Here is a 16,153-nt window from a genome sequence, read left to right as displayed (position 1 = left end):
TAAGGAATCTCTTTAAGAAATTAAGGAGTGGCTTAAAGTGGCTGCACCAACTTGCATTCCCACTAACAGTGTAAGAGGGTTCTACTTTCTCCACATCCTCTCCAACATTTGTTGTTTACTGTCTTGTTAATTTTGGACATTCTAACTGGTGTAAGGTGGTATCTCAATGTAGTTTTGAGTCTCCCCGATGGGTAGTGATGATGAACATTTTTTCATGTGTCTGTTAGCCATTTGTATGTCTTCATTGGAGAAGTATCTGTTCATGTCTTCTGCCCATTTTTTGACATGATTATCTGTTTTGTGTGTGTTGAGTTTGAGGAGTTCTTTATAGATCCTGGATATCAGCCCTTTGTCTGTAGTGTCATTTGTGAATATCTTCTCCCATTCCATGGGTTGCCTCTTTGTTTTGTTGACTGTTTCCTTTGCTGTGCAGAAGCTTTTGATCTTGATGAAATCTGAAAAGTTCATTTTCGCTTTTGTTTCCTTTGCCTTTGGAGACATATCTTGAAAGTTGTTGTGGCCAGTGTCGAAGAGGTTACTGCCTGTATTCTCCTCTAAGATTCTGATGGATTCCTGCCTCATGTTGAGGTCTTATCCATTTCGAGTTTATCTTTGTGTACGGTGTAAGAGAATGGTCGAGTTTCATTCTTCTACACACAGCTGTCCAATTTTCCCAGCACCATTTATTGATGAGACTATCTTTTTTCTACTGGATATTTTTTCCTGCTTTGTTGAAGATTAGTTGGCCTTAAAGTTGAGGGTCCATCTGGGCTCACTACTCTAACTACAGAGACTTTTATTTCTACCTGTGGTATACGCTATTTATTATAACTCTGGTTTGTCTCCTAGAATTTCCTGAAGAGCCATGGACACAAACAATGGAAGTTCCACAACAGATTTCATCCTGCTGGGCTTTTCTGATCGACCCCAATTAGAACCCATCATCTCGGGGGTGGTCTTCATCTTCTATATTGTGACTCTGGTGGGAAACACAACCATCATTCTTGTATCTTACCTAGACACCCAGCTCCATACGCCCATGTATTTCTTCTTATCCAATTTGTCTTTTTTGGATCTCTGCTATGCAACTAGTATTATCCCCCAGATGCTGGTAAATCTATGGGGTCCAACAAAGTCTATTACGTATGGAGGGTGTGTGCTCCAATTCTTCTTTGCCCTTGACCTGGGATCCACTGAATGTCTTCTCTTGGCTGTGATGGCCTATGACCGCTATGCTGCTGTCTGTCAACCTCTTCATTACACTGTCATAATGAACCCTCAGCTTTGCCAGAATATGGTGCTCACTGCCTGGTTAGGTGGTCTTGGCAGTGCCTTAATTGTTTGCTCTTTGACTTTGAAGTTGCCCAGATGTGGGAACAGGGAAGTGGATAATTTTTTCTGTGAGATGCCAGCATTGATCAAGATGGCTTGTGTCTATTCAAAAGTAATTGAGATCACTGTCTTTGCTCTTGGGGTGATATTTCTTCTAGCACCTATATCACTAATCCTCATCTCATATGGAATTATCACTCAAGCTGTCATGAGGGTCAAGTCAGAGGCAAGATGGCGTAAGGTCCTTAATACATGTGGTTCCCATCTCACAGTAGTAACTCTGTTTTATGGAACAATCATTTACATGTACATGAAGCCACAGAATAGCACATCCCAAGATGAGGGGAAGTTCCTTTCTCTCTTTTACACAATCATCACACCCACCCTTAACCCTCTGATCTATACTTTAAGAAACAAAGATGTAAAGAGTGCAGTAAAGAGAATACTGTGTGTAGAAAGATGGTCAGCCAAGTCATGAGTTAGATGGAAGAGAGCTAGGAAATAATAGACCTTTACCAACAGAAGATGAATCAACTCAGTTATCCAAAGAGTATTTATTGGGTGTTTAACATGTACCAAAAATTGTACTAGGTACTGACTTTATAAATAAGTAGAAAGAAGACAGAAATTATGAGATAAAGATACAGATACATAAAAAAAGAAACTTTGATTCATACACTTAGAAGACTTCAAGATTAATCAGGGATTGGGGCACCTATGTTGTTCAGTCAATTACTGTCTGCCTTTGGCTCAGGTCAAGATCACAGGTTCCTGGGATCAAGCCCCCAGTGGGGCTCCTTGCCCAGCAGGAAGCCTGCTTCTCCCCCCTCCTTCCCACTCAAGCGCTCTCTCATTATCTCTGTCTCTCTCAAATAAATAAATTTTGTTAAAGATTAATCAGGAGCCACACAAAAGTAAACACATAATTATGAAATGTGATTAAGTACAGTAATAGAGATATGTGCAGCATATTAAGAAAATATTTCAGGGGCACCTGGGTCGCTCGGTGGGTTAAGCCCCTGCCTTCGGCTTAGGTTATGGTCTCAGGGTTCTGGGATTGAGCCCCGCATCAGGCTCTCTGCTCAGCAGGGAGCCTGCTTCTCCCTCTCCCTCTGTCTGCCTCTCTGCCTACTTGTGAGCCCTCTCTCTGTCTCTCTCTCTTTCTCTGTCAAATAAATAAAATCTTTAAAAAAAATTTTCTGAAGGAAACTTATTTTAACATAGGATTGCACTGGACACACCCTGATTTCTTTCTTCCTAGAGTGGCCCCTTTCATGGGAAACACTCCCTTTCATGCACCTGATACTGCCAGCAGGTTCTTTGTGCTGAAGACCAACTACCCACCAATATCTGTTCCACATTCAGCTTCTAGCTTTAACTAGGCACAAGAACCCACGCTGTATATCACACTTCTGAACCTCCACCAACACGCTGCCAGGGAGGCAAAGTGGGCAACTCCTGGGGAATCTTCCCAGATATGAAGCCATTTTCTCTCACCCTTCTACCTCCCCTTCCTGTTGGCTGGAATGTGAATGTGGAGGGCACCTAACTTTACCAAAAACCCTAAACCAGCACCCTGATGCCTCCACACTACTACAGGAGAAAAAGCTTCTATATCACTTAATATTATTTAAGTCATTCTATTTTTTAAGATTTTATGTATTTGCCAGTGAGAGAGAGGACACAAGCGGGGGGATTGGGAGAGGGAGAAGCAGACTCCCCATTGAGCAGGAAGCCCAATGTGGGACTCGATCCCAGGACCTGAGATCATGACCTGAGCTGAAGGCAGATGCTTAGCCAACTGAGCCACCCAGGTGTCCCTAAGCCACTTTATTTTGAGGTCTGTTAGAGTAGATTAACTTTTACCCTTCATGGCCTGATAAGGAGTTTGAGCTTTTTCCTGGAAGGTAGTGTCATTCTTCAATCAGCAGCAACCACATCATTTGGCACCATATCAGAATGGACACTCTTGGGCCCACCTCAGACCTACTGAACCAACCATCTGAGGATGGACTCAGTAACTGATGTTTTTAGCGAGCACTACAGTTGATCAGGCTGAAGTTTGAGAACTACTGTTACTGAGAACAGGGAGATACTAAGTCTCTAAACAGAAAATTAACATGGCGTTATAGATTTTAATTAGCTCCCTCCTATACACCTGTGAAAGGAGGTGGGTAATTGTTTCTCAAGACTCTTAGATAAGAGAAATGAAGGAAATGAGGAATTTTGCTGAAATGAAATAAAATACAAAAGAGTATTCAATTATTTATTAATTTTTTAACTTAATACTATCTTCTTGCTCTTTAGTTTTATAATGTTCATTCTTTTATTGATTTATGATGGTAGTAGATGGTAATTTTTTGGACAAAACCTTGATGATCTTATTTCACAAAACAAAAATTTAGCAATTTCATGTTTGTTCCCCATATATTTTTACTTTGTTTTACTGGTAAGTACATTCCAATTCTGAGAATCTCTATGCTGGAGAGGAAAGTACTCCCCTTCTCTACAAGACAACCATGTCAGAGACTGGGATCCCTCTCTGCATGTGAGAGTCCTCACATCAATGGCGCCCTGCTCTGTGATCTCAAGTCCTAGCAAGCCACCAGCACCTGGAGTATTTGGGTGGAATACGGGGGTTGTAAGGGTTGATGGTCTTTTCTCCCCCATCCTCAAACCCTGTGGCTCTCAGTATTCCACAGGGAAAACACTATACTTTTATTTTATTTATTTTTTCCCAGCAATATAGAAATTTATTTCTCTTTCATGTTAAAGAAGTCTGGAGGAAGGCAATTTAGGACCAGAACTCAGTGTACCATTTCTCTTCTATCCCATCCTTTGTACTAAGATTCCAAATTCTGAGGTTGCCTCAAACTTTTGAGGTGCAAAGTGACAGCTGGGGTTCCAGACATTTTGTTCAAGTTTTTTTTTTCAGTGTTCCAAGATTCTTTTATTTTAAAGTTTGATTCCTTTCTGCAGGTAACTTTAACATTCCAGGTGTGTAGGCCTTGGGAATAATAAGGAACTAGAGAGGGTGATGATATGCAAAGACAGGAAGGCCTAGAGACAAAACAAACTTTATGGTGTTTTAAGGACTTTGGGAGGAGAACATACAGAATGATGAAAAGTGTGACCCCTGGAAACGAATTATCAACTGTTCTTTGTGAGAAAAGCTTGTCCCAAACCTTGAGAAACCAGTGATTTATCATTTACAAACCTCTTACTCGACATCTACATTCAGTTGAGATCTTACCTCTTCTGAAAATTCCTTACAAATCTCATCAATCTGCCCTATGAATTCCCTCCAAAATGTGTCTCTGTCACTATTTTGGCATTATCTCATTTTACATATTTGTATGTATGCTTGAGGAATGGCATCGGTGAGCTTTTCAATAACGTAGAACCTCTATGCATGTGTGATTTTGCTGTGTCTAAATTGGCTTCTGACATGAACTAGATATTCAGTAAACATCTAGAGAATGAATAAGTGAATGAAGAGTTTAACAAACATACATTAAAATATTCATATTTTACAGAATATGGCAAATGTTCATTAAGCAATGAATGCAGGAGCGACATCTTCAGGCTTTTAACATCCAGGACGTTTGCAACACTTGACACCTAGAGGAAGGGAAACAGCATAGTTCTTCTTTCACCTGCATCATACTATAAAATCCTTATAAGTTTGTACCTGGACATGAGAAAAACAGGAGGAATAAAAGAAAAAGTTTCTCATTATCTCATAACTTAGAAATAATGACTGCTAATGTCTAAGCTGATTTCCTTTTAAATTACTTCCTTCCATACTAAACTGAGTCACACTGAGTAGCTGATTTATTTCTCCCAATCTATGCATTCACATCAAGGGAGAAAAACTTGGCTCCTGGAGGAGTGGTAATATTCTCAGCTCACACAGTGATTGGTGACTTTCCTAAGAGCCACTGTACTTGAACAGACACATAGTGTAACTGTGATGTGAAAATGTCATCAGTAGGGAAATGCTGCTAATGACAAGATTAGAAAAACAATATCTCAGTGTTTTATTACATGTTTGTCCCTGTTGGAATGATGACTGTGATCTCCGCCCCACCAAGGGCCAAACCGATTCATGGGGTGCACATACTTAGGCTCTAGCACCTGCGGAAGGCATGAAGGTTTTCTAGGTTGGTGACTGACACCTTGGACCCAATGATCGCCTCAGCTAATCAGGTTCAAATAATGGTGACTCCCGGGAATACTATAAAAAAGAAGGTTGACAACACAATGTACTATCAGGAATTGGAGAAAAGAGACACCTTGGGCATTCCTGGCTGTGTTATCTGCTGCCACAGTAAACATTTTTTAAAGATACAAGCAGGAATGCTACAAATAACAGACATAGTTTGAAAATCCCTTCTCCACAATGCTGAATCTAAACAGGGTGGGAAATTGAAAATATTCCTAACTCCGCTGGCAGTAAACCTGTCCTAAACAGATGTAAAGGTATTTCTGCTATTTGTTTTCAGTTCTGTTTAAGAAAGGCAGCTAAGTGTTGAAAGAAAACAATTCCTTTTTAAGAGAGGATAATATTAGCTGTCATTTGTCAGAACAGCAGATACTTCCTAAGGAGGACACTCATTACTATCACTGCTTTAGAAAACCATATATTTTCATTGGAGTTCAGGACAAAGAGAAATTAGACTCTGTTTTAGAATGCAGTGATGGCATAAAAGGAAATACAGATAAAAAAATAATTTGCACTGATTTTTTTAAGATTTTATTTATTTATTTGACAGAGAGAGAGAGATCACAAGTAGGCAGAGAGGCAGGCAAAGAGAGAAGAAGAAGCAGGCTCCCTGCTGAGCAGAGAGCCCGATGCGGGGCTCGATCCCGGGACCCTGAGATCATGACCTGAGCCAAAGGCAGCGGCTTAACCCACTGAGCCACCCAGGTGCCCTGATTTTTAATCTAAGATCTTATTTTACTTTTTTTCATCTACAATTTTAAGTACACATTTATATTAGCCATGTGAAAACATGGGTCATGTTTTATGTTCTTCTTAGCCAATGAAAATATTTTAAAAATGTTTCTGTCCTTTGTATCATTGTATCATACTGGTAGGAAATGTTCCATGCAGAACAAATAATCCGAAAATTTATATGGAACCAGAAAAGACCTCGAATAGCCAGAGGAATGTTGAAAAAGAAAGCCAAAGCTGGTGGCATCACAATTCCAGGCTTCAAGCTCTGTTACAAAGCTGTCATCATCAAGACAGTACGGTACTGACACAAAAACACATAGATCAATGGAACAGAATAGAGAGCCCAGAAATGGACCCTCAACTCTATGGTCAACTAATCTTTGACAAAGCAGGAAAGAACATCCAATGGAAAAAAGACAGTCTCTTCAACAAGTGGTGTTGGGAGAATTGGATGGCCACATGCAGAAGAATGAAACTAGGCCATTTCCTTATACCATATACAAAAATAGACTCAAAATGGATAAAAGAACTCAATGTGAGAAAGGAATCCATCAAAATCCTTGAGAAGAACACAGGCAGCAACCTCTTTAACCTCAGCCACAAGAACTTCTTCCTAGAAACATTGCCAAAGGCAAGGGAAGCAAGGGCAAAAATGAACTACTGGGACTTCATCAAGATCAAAAGCTTTTAAACAACAAGGAAACAGTCAACAAAACCAAAAGACAAGTGACAGAGTAGGAGAAGATATTTGCAAACAACATATCAGATAAAGGGCTAGTACCCAAAATCTATAAAGAACTTACCAAACTCGGGGCACCTGGGTGGCTCAGTGTGTTAAGCCTCTGCCTTTAGCTCAGGTCATGATCCCAGGGTCCTGGGATCGAGCCCCACATCAGGATCTCTGCTCAGCAGGGAGCCTGCTTCCCCTCCCTCTGTGACTGCCTCTCTGCCTACTTGTGATCTCTCTCTCTGTGTCAAATAAATAAATAAAATCTTTTTTAAAAAGAACTTATCAAACTCAACACCCAAAGAACAAAGAATCCAATCAAGAAATGGACAGAGGACAGGAACAGACATTTCTGCAAAGAAGACTTCCAAATGGCCAAAAGACACATGAAAAAGTACGCAACATCACTCAGCATCAGGGAAATACAAAGCAAAACCACAGTGAGATCCCACCTCACGCCAGTCAGAATGGCTAAAATTAACAAGACAGGAAACAACAGATGCTGGCGAGGATGTGGAGAAAGGGGAACCCTCCTACACTGCTGGTGGGAATGCAAGCTGGTGCAACCACTCTGGAAAACAACATGGAGGTTCCTCAAGAAGTTGAAAATAGAGCTACCCTATGACCCAGCAATCGCACTACTGGGTATTTACCCTAAAAATACAAATGTAGTGATCCGAAGGGGCACAAATGTTTATAGCAGCAAGGTCCACAATAGCCAAACTATGGAAAGAACCTAGATGTTCATCAACAGATGAATGGATAAAGAAGATGTGGTATATATATACAACGGAATACTATTCAGCCATCAAAAGAAATGAAATCTTACCATTTGCAACAACATGGATGACTAGAGGGTATTATGCTGAGCGAAATATTTCAATCAGAGAAAGACAATTACCATATGATCTCCCTGACATGAGGAATTTGAAAGGCAAAGTAGAGGATTTGGGGGATAGGGAAGGAAAAAATGAAACAAGATGGGATCAGGAGGGAGACAAACCATAAGAGACTCTTAATCTCACAAAACAGAGGGTTGCCGTGGAGAGGGGGGTATGGAGAGGGTGGTTGGGTTATGGACATTGGGGAGGGTCTGTGCTATGGTGAGTGCTGTGAAGTGTGTAAGCCTGACGATTCACAGACCTGTACCCCTGGGGCTAATAATACATTATATGTTAATAAAAAATAATAATAATTCTCTTTAAAAAAAAAAAAGAAATGTTCCATGTAAAGAAAATGTGGTATATATACAATGGAATACTATGCAGCCATCAAAAAAACCGAAATCTTGCCATTTGCAACAACGTGGATGGAACTAGAGGGTATTATGCTAAGCGAAATAAGTCAAAGACAATTATCATATGATCTCTCTGATATAAGGAATTTGAGACACAGGGCAGGGGGTCATGGGGATAGGTAGGGAAAAAATGAAACAGGATGGGACTGGGGAGGGAGACAAACCATAAGAGACTTAATCTCAGGAAACAAACTGAGGGTTGCTCGGGGGTAGGGAAGGAGGGATAGGGTGGCTGAGTTATGGACACTGGGGAGGGTATATGCTATGATGAGTTTGGTGAATTGTGTAAGACTGATGATTCACAGACCTGTACCCCCGAAGAAAATAATACGTTATATGTTAATTTAAATAATAATAATAATAAACTAATGATGTATTATATGGTGACTAACATAACACAATAAAAATGTAAAAACAAATTTTTAAATGACTCCCCATGCAAAAAAAAAAATTTTTTAATTAGAAAAAAAGAGAAGCAATGCCAAAGAACAATTGTCAGAATGAACAAATGGGTTTTTCATAGACAATTATACATAGCATTAAGTGTATGAAGATGTACTAAACCTTGTTAGTTATTAGGGAACTGACAGTTGAGGCCACAGCTAGATGACTTTTATGATCTCTCAGTTGGCATGATTCAAAAGTCCACAAGACTAGGCACTGGAGAAAATATAGATCGATGGAATAATGTATACAAAACTAGGGTAGGATAAACTGATAGAACCACTTTGGGAGATAAATCCTTATAAAATTTGCTTATTCCATAACCAGCAATTCCTGTCCTAGGCATACACCCAAAAGACCTTCCTGTATGCATGCCTCAAGAGACATAAACAAAACTGTTCATCCTAATGCTAGGAGCCACGAATATGAGCCAAGAATTATAATTAGCAAAAATGGCCATCAGGGAGTGAAGAGACAAAATGATTCTTTTTTTCCCATGACTCTAAGATAGCCACACAATGGAATATTATACAGTAGTGGAACTAAATGAACCACAGTGACACAAAAAATACTGGATAATTTCAGTGACCAAATGTTATCTGAAAAGGGAAAGTCCCCAGAGTACATATAAAAAAATGACACCTTGGGACGCCTGGGTGGCTCAGTTGGTTAAGCAGCTGCCTTCGGCTCAGGTCATGATCCCAGCGTCCTGGGATCGAGTCCCACATCGGGCTCCTTGCTCGGCAGGGAGCCTGCTTCTCCCTCTGCCTGCCACTCTGTCTGCTTGTGCTCACTCTTGCTCCTCTCTCTCTCTCTCTCTGACAAATAAATAAATAAATAAATCTTTTAAAAAAAAAAAAAAAATGACACCTTTTGTATTTACTTCACTGAAAATGGAACAATGATGATATGGCTCATGAACCACAGAATTATGATTATTCCATAATTTTTTAAAAGCAAGTATTTTCTTTCCTGCAAACACACACCTAGATAATATTCTCTTATAATATAATATTCTCCTATTCTGCCTATATTTCTCCGTGACTGATGTCTTACCCAAAGAAAAAGTTCAATTAGATGTGTTAATTTTTATAGATATGGTTTACATATTTATAATCTTCAATAATAAATTTCACACATAAATAAATTAATCTCTGGCTAAAAAGAAAAAGAAAGATGAAACCAATGTCTTTTTTTTATTTATTATGTTATGTTAGTCACCATACAGAAACCAATGTCTTAAGGGAACCTTTCCTGTAATACTTCTTTGGGTAAGTCTCTGACCATAGTGTAAGATCTGTTAATCACCTCTGTGGGGCACCAGTCCCCATGGTCTACATCACATTAACATACTAGCCTTTAGAGTCCTACATAAACACTTCTTGCAGCACGCATTGATCAGTAGAAGGCTCTCCTGGTTTAATTGGACAAAGAACCACCCACAGATGTGTCCGACAGGAGCGCACATGAAAAGATTACATATATCCCACCAAAAATACATTTAACAAACCAAATCCATCAACTTTTCCACCAGTCCCACAAATAGTTTTTCTCCTCCATTCACATTAAATAGAGAACTACTGAATCTTAGTTCAGCTACTGCATTTCAATGCAAATGTGATTGTAGTGCTGGTACAAGAAAGTGGGAGCTAATCAGTATTTCATGGACTCAGTAACTTGCCAAACAGGAATCCTTCTGATTACCCATGAAATGAAGGTCCATCATCATGGGAACACGGGTATCAACGGACTACATGAGAAACCAACAGCTGTGAATTCTTCCCTCCTGAAACGTAAATATGTTCTGGTTTTGTTTCTAGTTTTCTCTCCACATCTTTGTGTACACTGAAATTATGTTTAAATGTGTTTGCTTCCTTTGTCTTGCATTTCAATGAACAAAGTCAAATGTATAATCTGTGCTGTGCTATTAGAAACTGAAGTGCATACCATGAAAAATGAAAACATTTTCAGTGAACATCACATGCCTCTTTTTTAACATTTCTTTGTTCTGCTTGTGCTCTCTTGTTTTTAATATCCCATTCACTTATAAATTTAAATTACAATAATAGTTAAAAATTGAAACCCAAGGCTTAAATCCATATAGAAAATGATTATAAGCATCAAAGTACTATACTTGGATTCACAACATAAAATTACATAAAGTGTAATTTCAGGTTTGACACTTTCGATATGGATATGTGGGTTCTTACGCGACCCAAAGCTTAAACTGAACAGTAATATATTTCACCTGCTAACCCTAACATATATTTTAGAAACTGTAAATGCATTCTGGATGCTACAGCCTTCTTCAGTGGTATACCACACCTGCAGTACACGGTCACTTCTCAACTCACTAATCAAAGGCATTCAATATGCCACGGGGAGTCCAAGGAGAGCAACCAGAAAAGCATGGTAGTTAAACTTCATACAGCGTTAGGAAGAGCTGATAACTGTATGCATGTAGTCTGGGAACAGAAACCTAAGACTGTATTTGATAACAGGTCCTAATATTAAAGGAAACTCAAAAGACATATAATTTCATGAGCTGAACTAAACAATATTGTCTAGAGAAGCACATTTGGGTAATCAAGCAATTAAAATACAAGGAGGTGATTACTATAAACATCAGGATAGTGGATACTTGGGTGACAGGGAAAGGTAATAATTGGTTGAGACATAAAGAGAAGCTCCTGGGGTGCTTGTCAAGGTTCTATTTCTTGACCTATTAGTTAAACAATATTCACCTGAACTCATTGAGCTTTTGCTTTTTTCTGTATCTCTGTTTTATTGTATAATAAAACTGCTGGAGCCCTGTTGAATTTACATATTCTCTGTTATTTCCAGAATAAAGAAAAAGCATCAGTGCTTGGGTGTTAAGGAGGCATCTCTGAGCTCAACACAAGGAGTAGGGATGAGGCACGGGTTAAAGGCGCAGAGCTACGAAGCTCTGAAAACAGGAGTTGTGTGAATATCCTGCGGGAGACCTCCTTTGGGGGCAGAAGGCTGGATCTTGGTTTTTGAGTCCATCTCAACTCTAAAATTCTATGGCCTTTTAATTCCCGATGCTATCCCGATGTTATGTGGTCAAAGAATACTGAGTGCATTTTGTAATCAAGGCATGTTGGGAGCTAAGTCCTCCGTCCTCGCCTCCTCTGGGTTTATCAGTTCAGTATATGCGCCGTGCTGTGGGCACTTTTGTGTATGTACATGAGTGTGTGTGCATTTAAAAAGTTATGCAAACATGAAGTTTCAAGCATTCCAGTTTAGTTCTAGACCACCATGATAAAATCACCACTGTGAAAAATTAAGACAGAAAGGAGTGAATAGAATAGCTTATGGGCGGATGAATGCAATTTTAATTTTGAGAATTAAATGTGATGAATATAAGCACGGTTCCTAGTATTTTCACAAACACTAACACCCACCACCTACTTTTCAGGAAATTAGTATCATCACTGAACATATAGAGAACCTGGTGTACAAACAGTTTACGTTAACTACTCAAGGACACACTACCTCTGAGCAGTGAAGCTGGGATTTGATAACAAGCTCTGAGAATCTGTGTGCTTAGGCACTATGTTCAACTTAGCTGATATCCAACTACATAAAAATGTCATACTCATTACTAAATTAAATTTCCATGTTGTAATGAGGAAAAACTATATCCCAATCTCATACAACTTGATAATAACAGTTTCTTCTCCATGACTGTAAGATTTTCACGCTAAAACTAAACTGCTTATAGCAATGATAAACTACAAGTAACTTAACCATATTTTATTGAAACTGCAACAAAGTTTTTATTTCTTGGCCCCAGACAAACTGTGAATATAAAACACCCTAGGTCTGAATTTCATGGCCAGATTATATGCATAAAACATTTAAACTAAAAAAATTAAAACTAAAAAATATTGTAAATTAATTCAGCCATTAAACATTCCATCTACTTTAATGATATGATAAGTAATCAGAAATAAGTCAAGCAGAGAGAGTCAAGTATCATATGGTTTCACTTACTTGTGGAGCATAACGAATAACATGGAGGACATGGGGAGATGGAGAGGAGAAGGGTATTGGGGGAAATCAGAGGGGGAGATGAACCATGAGAGACTGTGGACTCTGAGAAACAAACTGAGGGTTTTGGAGGGGGGTGAGGGGTTCAGTGAGCCTGGAGGAGGGTATTAAGGAGGGTACGGACTGCATGGAGCACTGGGTGTGGTGCATAAATGACGAATCCTGGAACACTGAAAAAAAGAAATAGTGAAATTTATGTGTTCTTAATCCCTTTTCTGTAATCTTTCAGAATTGAAATGAGCCCTGCATACAGAGTTCTGAAGCAAGCAGAGGACTGACTCATGTAACTGGCAAATTCCATGGGGAGAAACACCTCATTGACACTTGACTGAGCTGCTTCTTGTTCGTTACCTACCTTGCTACTTTTGCTGAATGGCCAGGTGAGTAGGAACTAAGAGAGTACACTAATATGTATCTAGAATTAGTTCAGTTTTTAACTCTGCAACAAATCAATAGTCTATTTAAATGGTATAATTTCAGGGGTGCCTGGGTGGCTCAGTGTTAAAGCCTCTGCCTTCGGCTCAGGTCATGATCCCAGGGTCCTGGGATCGAGCCCCACATCGAGCTCTCTGCTCAGCGGAGAGCCTGCTTCCTCCTCTCTCTCTCTGCCTACTTGTAATCTCTGTCTGTCAAATAAAATCTTTGAAAATAAATAAATAAATGGTGTAATTTCAGTCATGAAAGGTATTCCAGGAAACTCATGACATTCATACATGGAAATGAAGGTTAATAAGAAAGATAATTTTTCCTGGCACCAAAAACACATGCACAAAAGAAGGTCAGTAGAGTGGGGAACACCAGAATTGATACAGGAACAGAGATGTCTGCAATGTTGAATAGAAGGGGAAATGAGGAGGAGGTAGGTGATGATGGAAATTACAATGGCTGAAATGCACACACTTTGAAATAAATATGGCAAGTGATCCTGCTACCAAATGAGGGAACTTATCCCATTTAAATGTGTCATTTAACCTTTTATCTCAAACTCCACTGCTTTGATAAGGGAAAATCTGTCATGATCAAGTATGCTTACATTATAATTTCAACAAGGAAAAAATCAAAATATCCCACTCTTCACTTACATCATCAACTTCATGGATTTATTACTTAATCAAAATACACAGAACCATAGGGGTCATGGCAAGTTAAGCCCTTCCAACACAATTCAGTGTGACTGGATTTGCCATATTATTTTTAAAACCACTCTGGTTATGAGTAAACACAGAGAGGCTTTGGGCAAGGAACACAAGGGAGGTGTTAACAGAGGTGCTCCAAATGGGAGAGAGAGCACAAACAACTGAATTGGGGATACTCATGGAAAGCTACATGGCAAGCTATTTCTGCCTAGGGCTGATGCTTTTTTGATTACCACGATCTTGTCTCCTAGACTTTCCTAAGGAGCCATGGACACAAACAATGCAAGTTCCACAACAGATTTCATCCTGCTGGGCTTTTCTGATCGACCCCAATTAGAACCCATCATCTCAGGGGTGGTCTTCATCTTCTATATTGTGACTCTGGTAGGAAACACAACCATCATTCTCGTATCTTACCTAGACACCCAGCTCCATACGCCCATGTATTTCTTCTTAACCAATTTGTCTTTCTTGGATCTCTGTTATACATCTAGCATTATCCCCCAGATGCTAGTAAATCTATGGGGTCCTACAAAGTCTATTACGTATGGAGGGTGTGTGCTCCAATTCTTCTTTGCCCTTGACCTGGGATCCACTGAATGTCTTCTCTTGGCTGTGATGGCCTATGACCGCTATGCTGCTGTCTGTCAACCTCTTCACTACACGGTAATAATGAACCCTCAGCTTTGCCAGAAGATGGTGCTCACTGCCTGGTTAGGCGGTTTTGGCAGTGCCTTAATTCTTTGCTCCTTGACTTTGAATTTGCCAAGATGTGGGCACCGGAAGGTAGATAATTTTTTCTGTGAGATGCCAGCATTGCTCAAGATGGTTTGTGTCTATTCAAAAATAATGGAGATCACTGTCTTTGCTCTTGGAGTAATATTACTTCTAGTACCCCTATCACTAATTCTTATCTCATATGGAGTTATCACTCAAGCAGTCGTGAGGATCAAGTCAGAGGCAAGATGGCGTAAGGTCCTTAATACATGTGGTTCCCACCTCACAGTAGTAACTCTGTTTTATGGAACAATCATTTACATGTATATGAAGCCACAGAATAGCTCGTTCCAAGATGAGGGGAAGTTCTTTACTTTCTTTTACACAATCATCACACCCACTCTTAACCCTCTGATCTACACTTTAAGAAACAAAGATGTAAAGAATGCAGTAAAGAGAATACTACATGTAGAAAAATGGTCAGCCAAGTCATGAGTTAGATGGAAGAGAGCTAGGAAATAATATTGACCCTTACCAACAGAAGATGAACTGATTCATTTATGCAAAGAGTATTTAATTGGTGTTTACCATGTACCAAAAATTGTACTTGTAAATAAGTAGGAAGTAGACAGAAATTACAGGGAGGGCACATATTGCATGGAGCACTGGGGGTTATATGCAAACAATGAATCATGGAACACGACATCAAAAACTAATGATGTACTGTATGGTGACTAATATAATTTTTTAAAAAATTATAAGGAGAAAGAGATACAGACACATAAAAAACTTCAATTCATACCCTTAAAAAGCTTCAAGACAGTGGACTCTTAGAAACAAACTAAAGGGGGCACCTGGGTGGCTAAGCTGTTAAGTGTCTGCCTTTGGCTCAGGTCATCCTGGGATCAAGCCCTGCATCAGGCTCCCTGCTCAGCGGGAAGTCTGCTTCTCCCTCCCCCACTCTCCCTGCTTGTGTTCCCTCTCTTGCTGTGTCTCTCCCTGTTAAATAAATAAATAAAATCTTAAAAAAAGAAAAAAAAGAAACAAACAAACTGAGGGTCTTGGAGGGGAGGGGGTGGGGAGTTGGGTGAGCCTGGTGGTGGGTATTAAGGAGGGCATGTATTGCATGGAGCACTGGGTGTGGTGCATACACAATGAATCTTGCAACACTGAAAATAAAAAATAAAAAATAAATAAAAAGCTTCAAGACCAACCAGGGGCTATAGTCAAGTAAACATATAATTATGAAATGTGGTTACGTACGGTAATGGAGATATGTACAAAGCATTAAGATATTTCATAGGGAATGGGGTGCCTGGCCGGCTCAGTGGGTTAAGCCTCTGCCTTCAGCCCAGGTCATGATCTCAGGGTCCTGGGATCAAGCCCCGCATGGGGCTCCTGCTCATTGGTGAGCCTGCTTCCCTTCTTCTCTCCCTGCCTCTCTGCCTGCCACTCTGCCTACTTGT

The 16,153-nt window shown here is 39.7% G+C and overlaps 2 protein-coding genes across 2 annotated transcripts; both read left to right on the top strand.

Moving 5' to 3' along the window:
- Window positions 1-865: 865 nt before the first annotated feature.
- Window positions 866-1,810, top strand: LOC308343997 (olfactory receptor 2W1-like; the record flags this gene model as incomplete). The annotated part of the gene is made up of 1 exon (XM_080805283.1): window positions 866-1,810. The coding sequence occupies one exon, from the start codon at window positions 866-868 to the stop codon at window positions 1,808-1,810; it is 945 nt and encodes a 314-aa protein (XP_080661409.1).
- A 12,427-nt stretch (window positions 1,811-14,237) lies between these two features.
- Window positions 14,238-15,182, top strand: LOC308345156 (olfactory receptor 2W1-like; the record flags this gene model as incomplete). The annotated part of the gene is made up of 1 exon (XM_080807109.1): window positions 14,238-15,182. The coding sequence occupies one exon, from the start codon at window positions 14,238-14,240 to the stop codon at window positions 15,180-15,182; it is 945 nt and encodes a 314-aa protein (XP_080663235.1).
- Window positions 15,183-16,153: the final 971 nt, after the last annotated feature.

Source organism: Martes martes, assembly GCF_963455335.1.
Source record: "Martes martes genome assembly, chromosome: 6".
Lineage (NCBI taxonomy): Eukaryota > Metazoa > Chordata > Mammalia > Carnivora > Mustelidae > Martes > Martes martes.
Note: the sequence above shows the minus strand (reverse complement) of the source record. Positions and strands in the feature narration are given on the sequence as shown.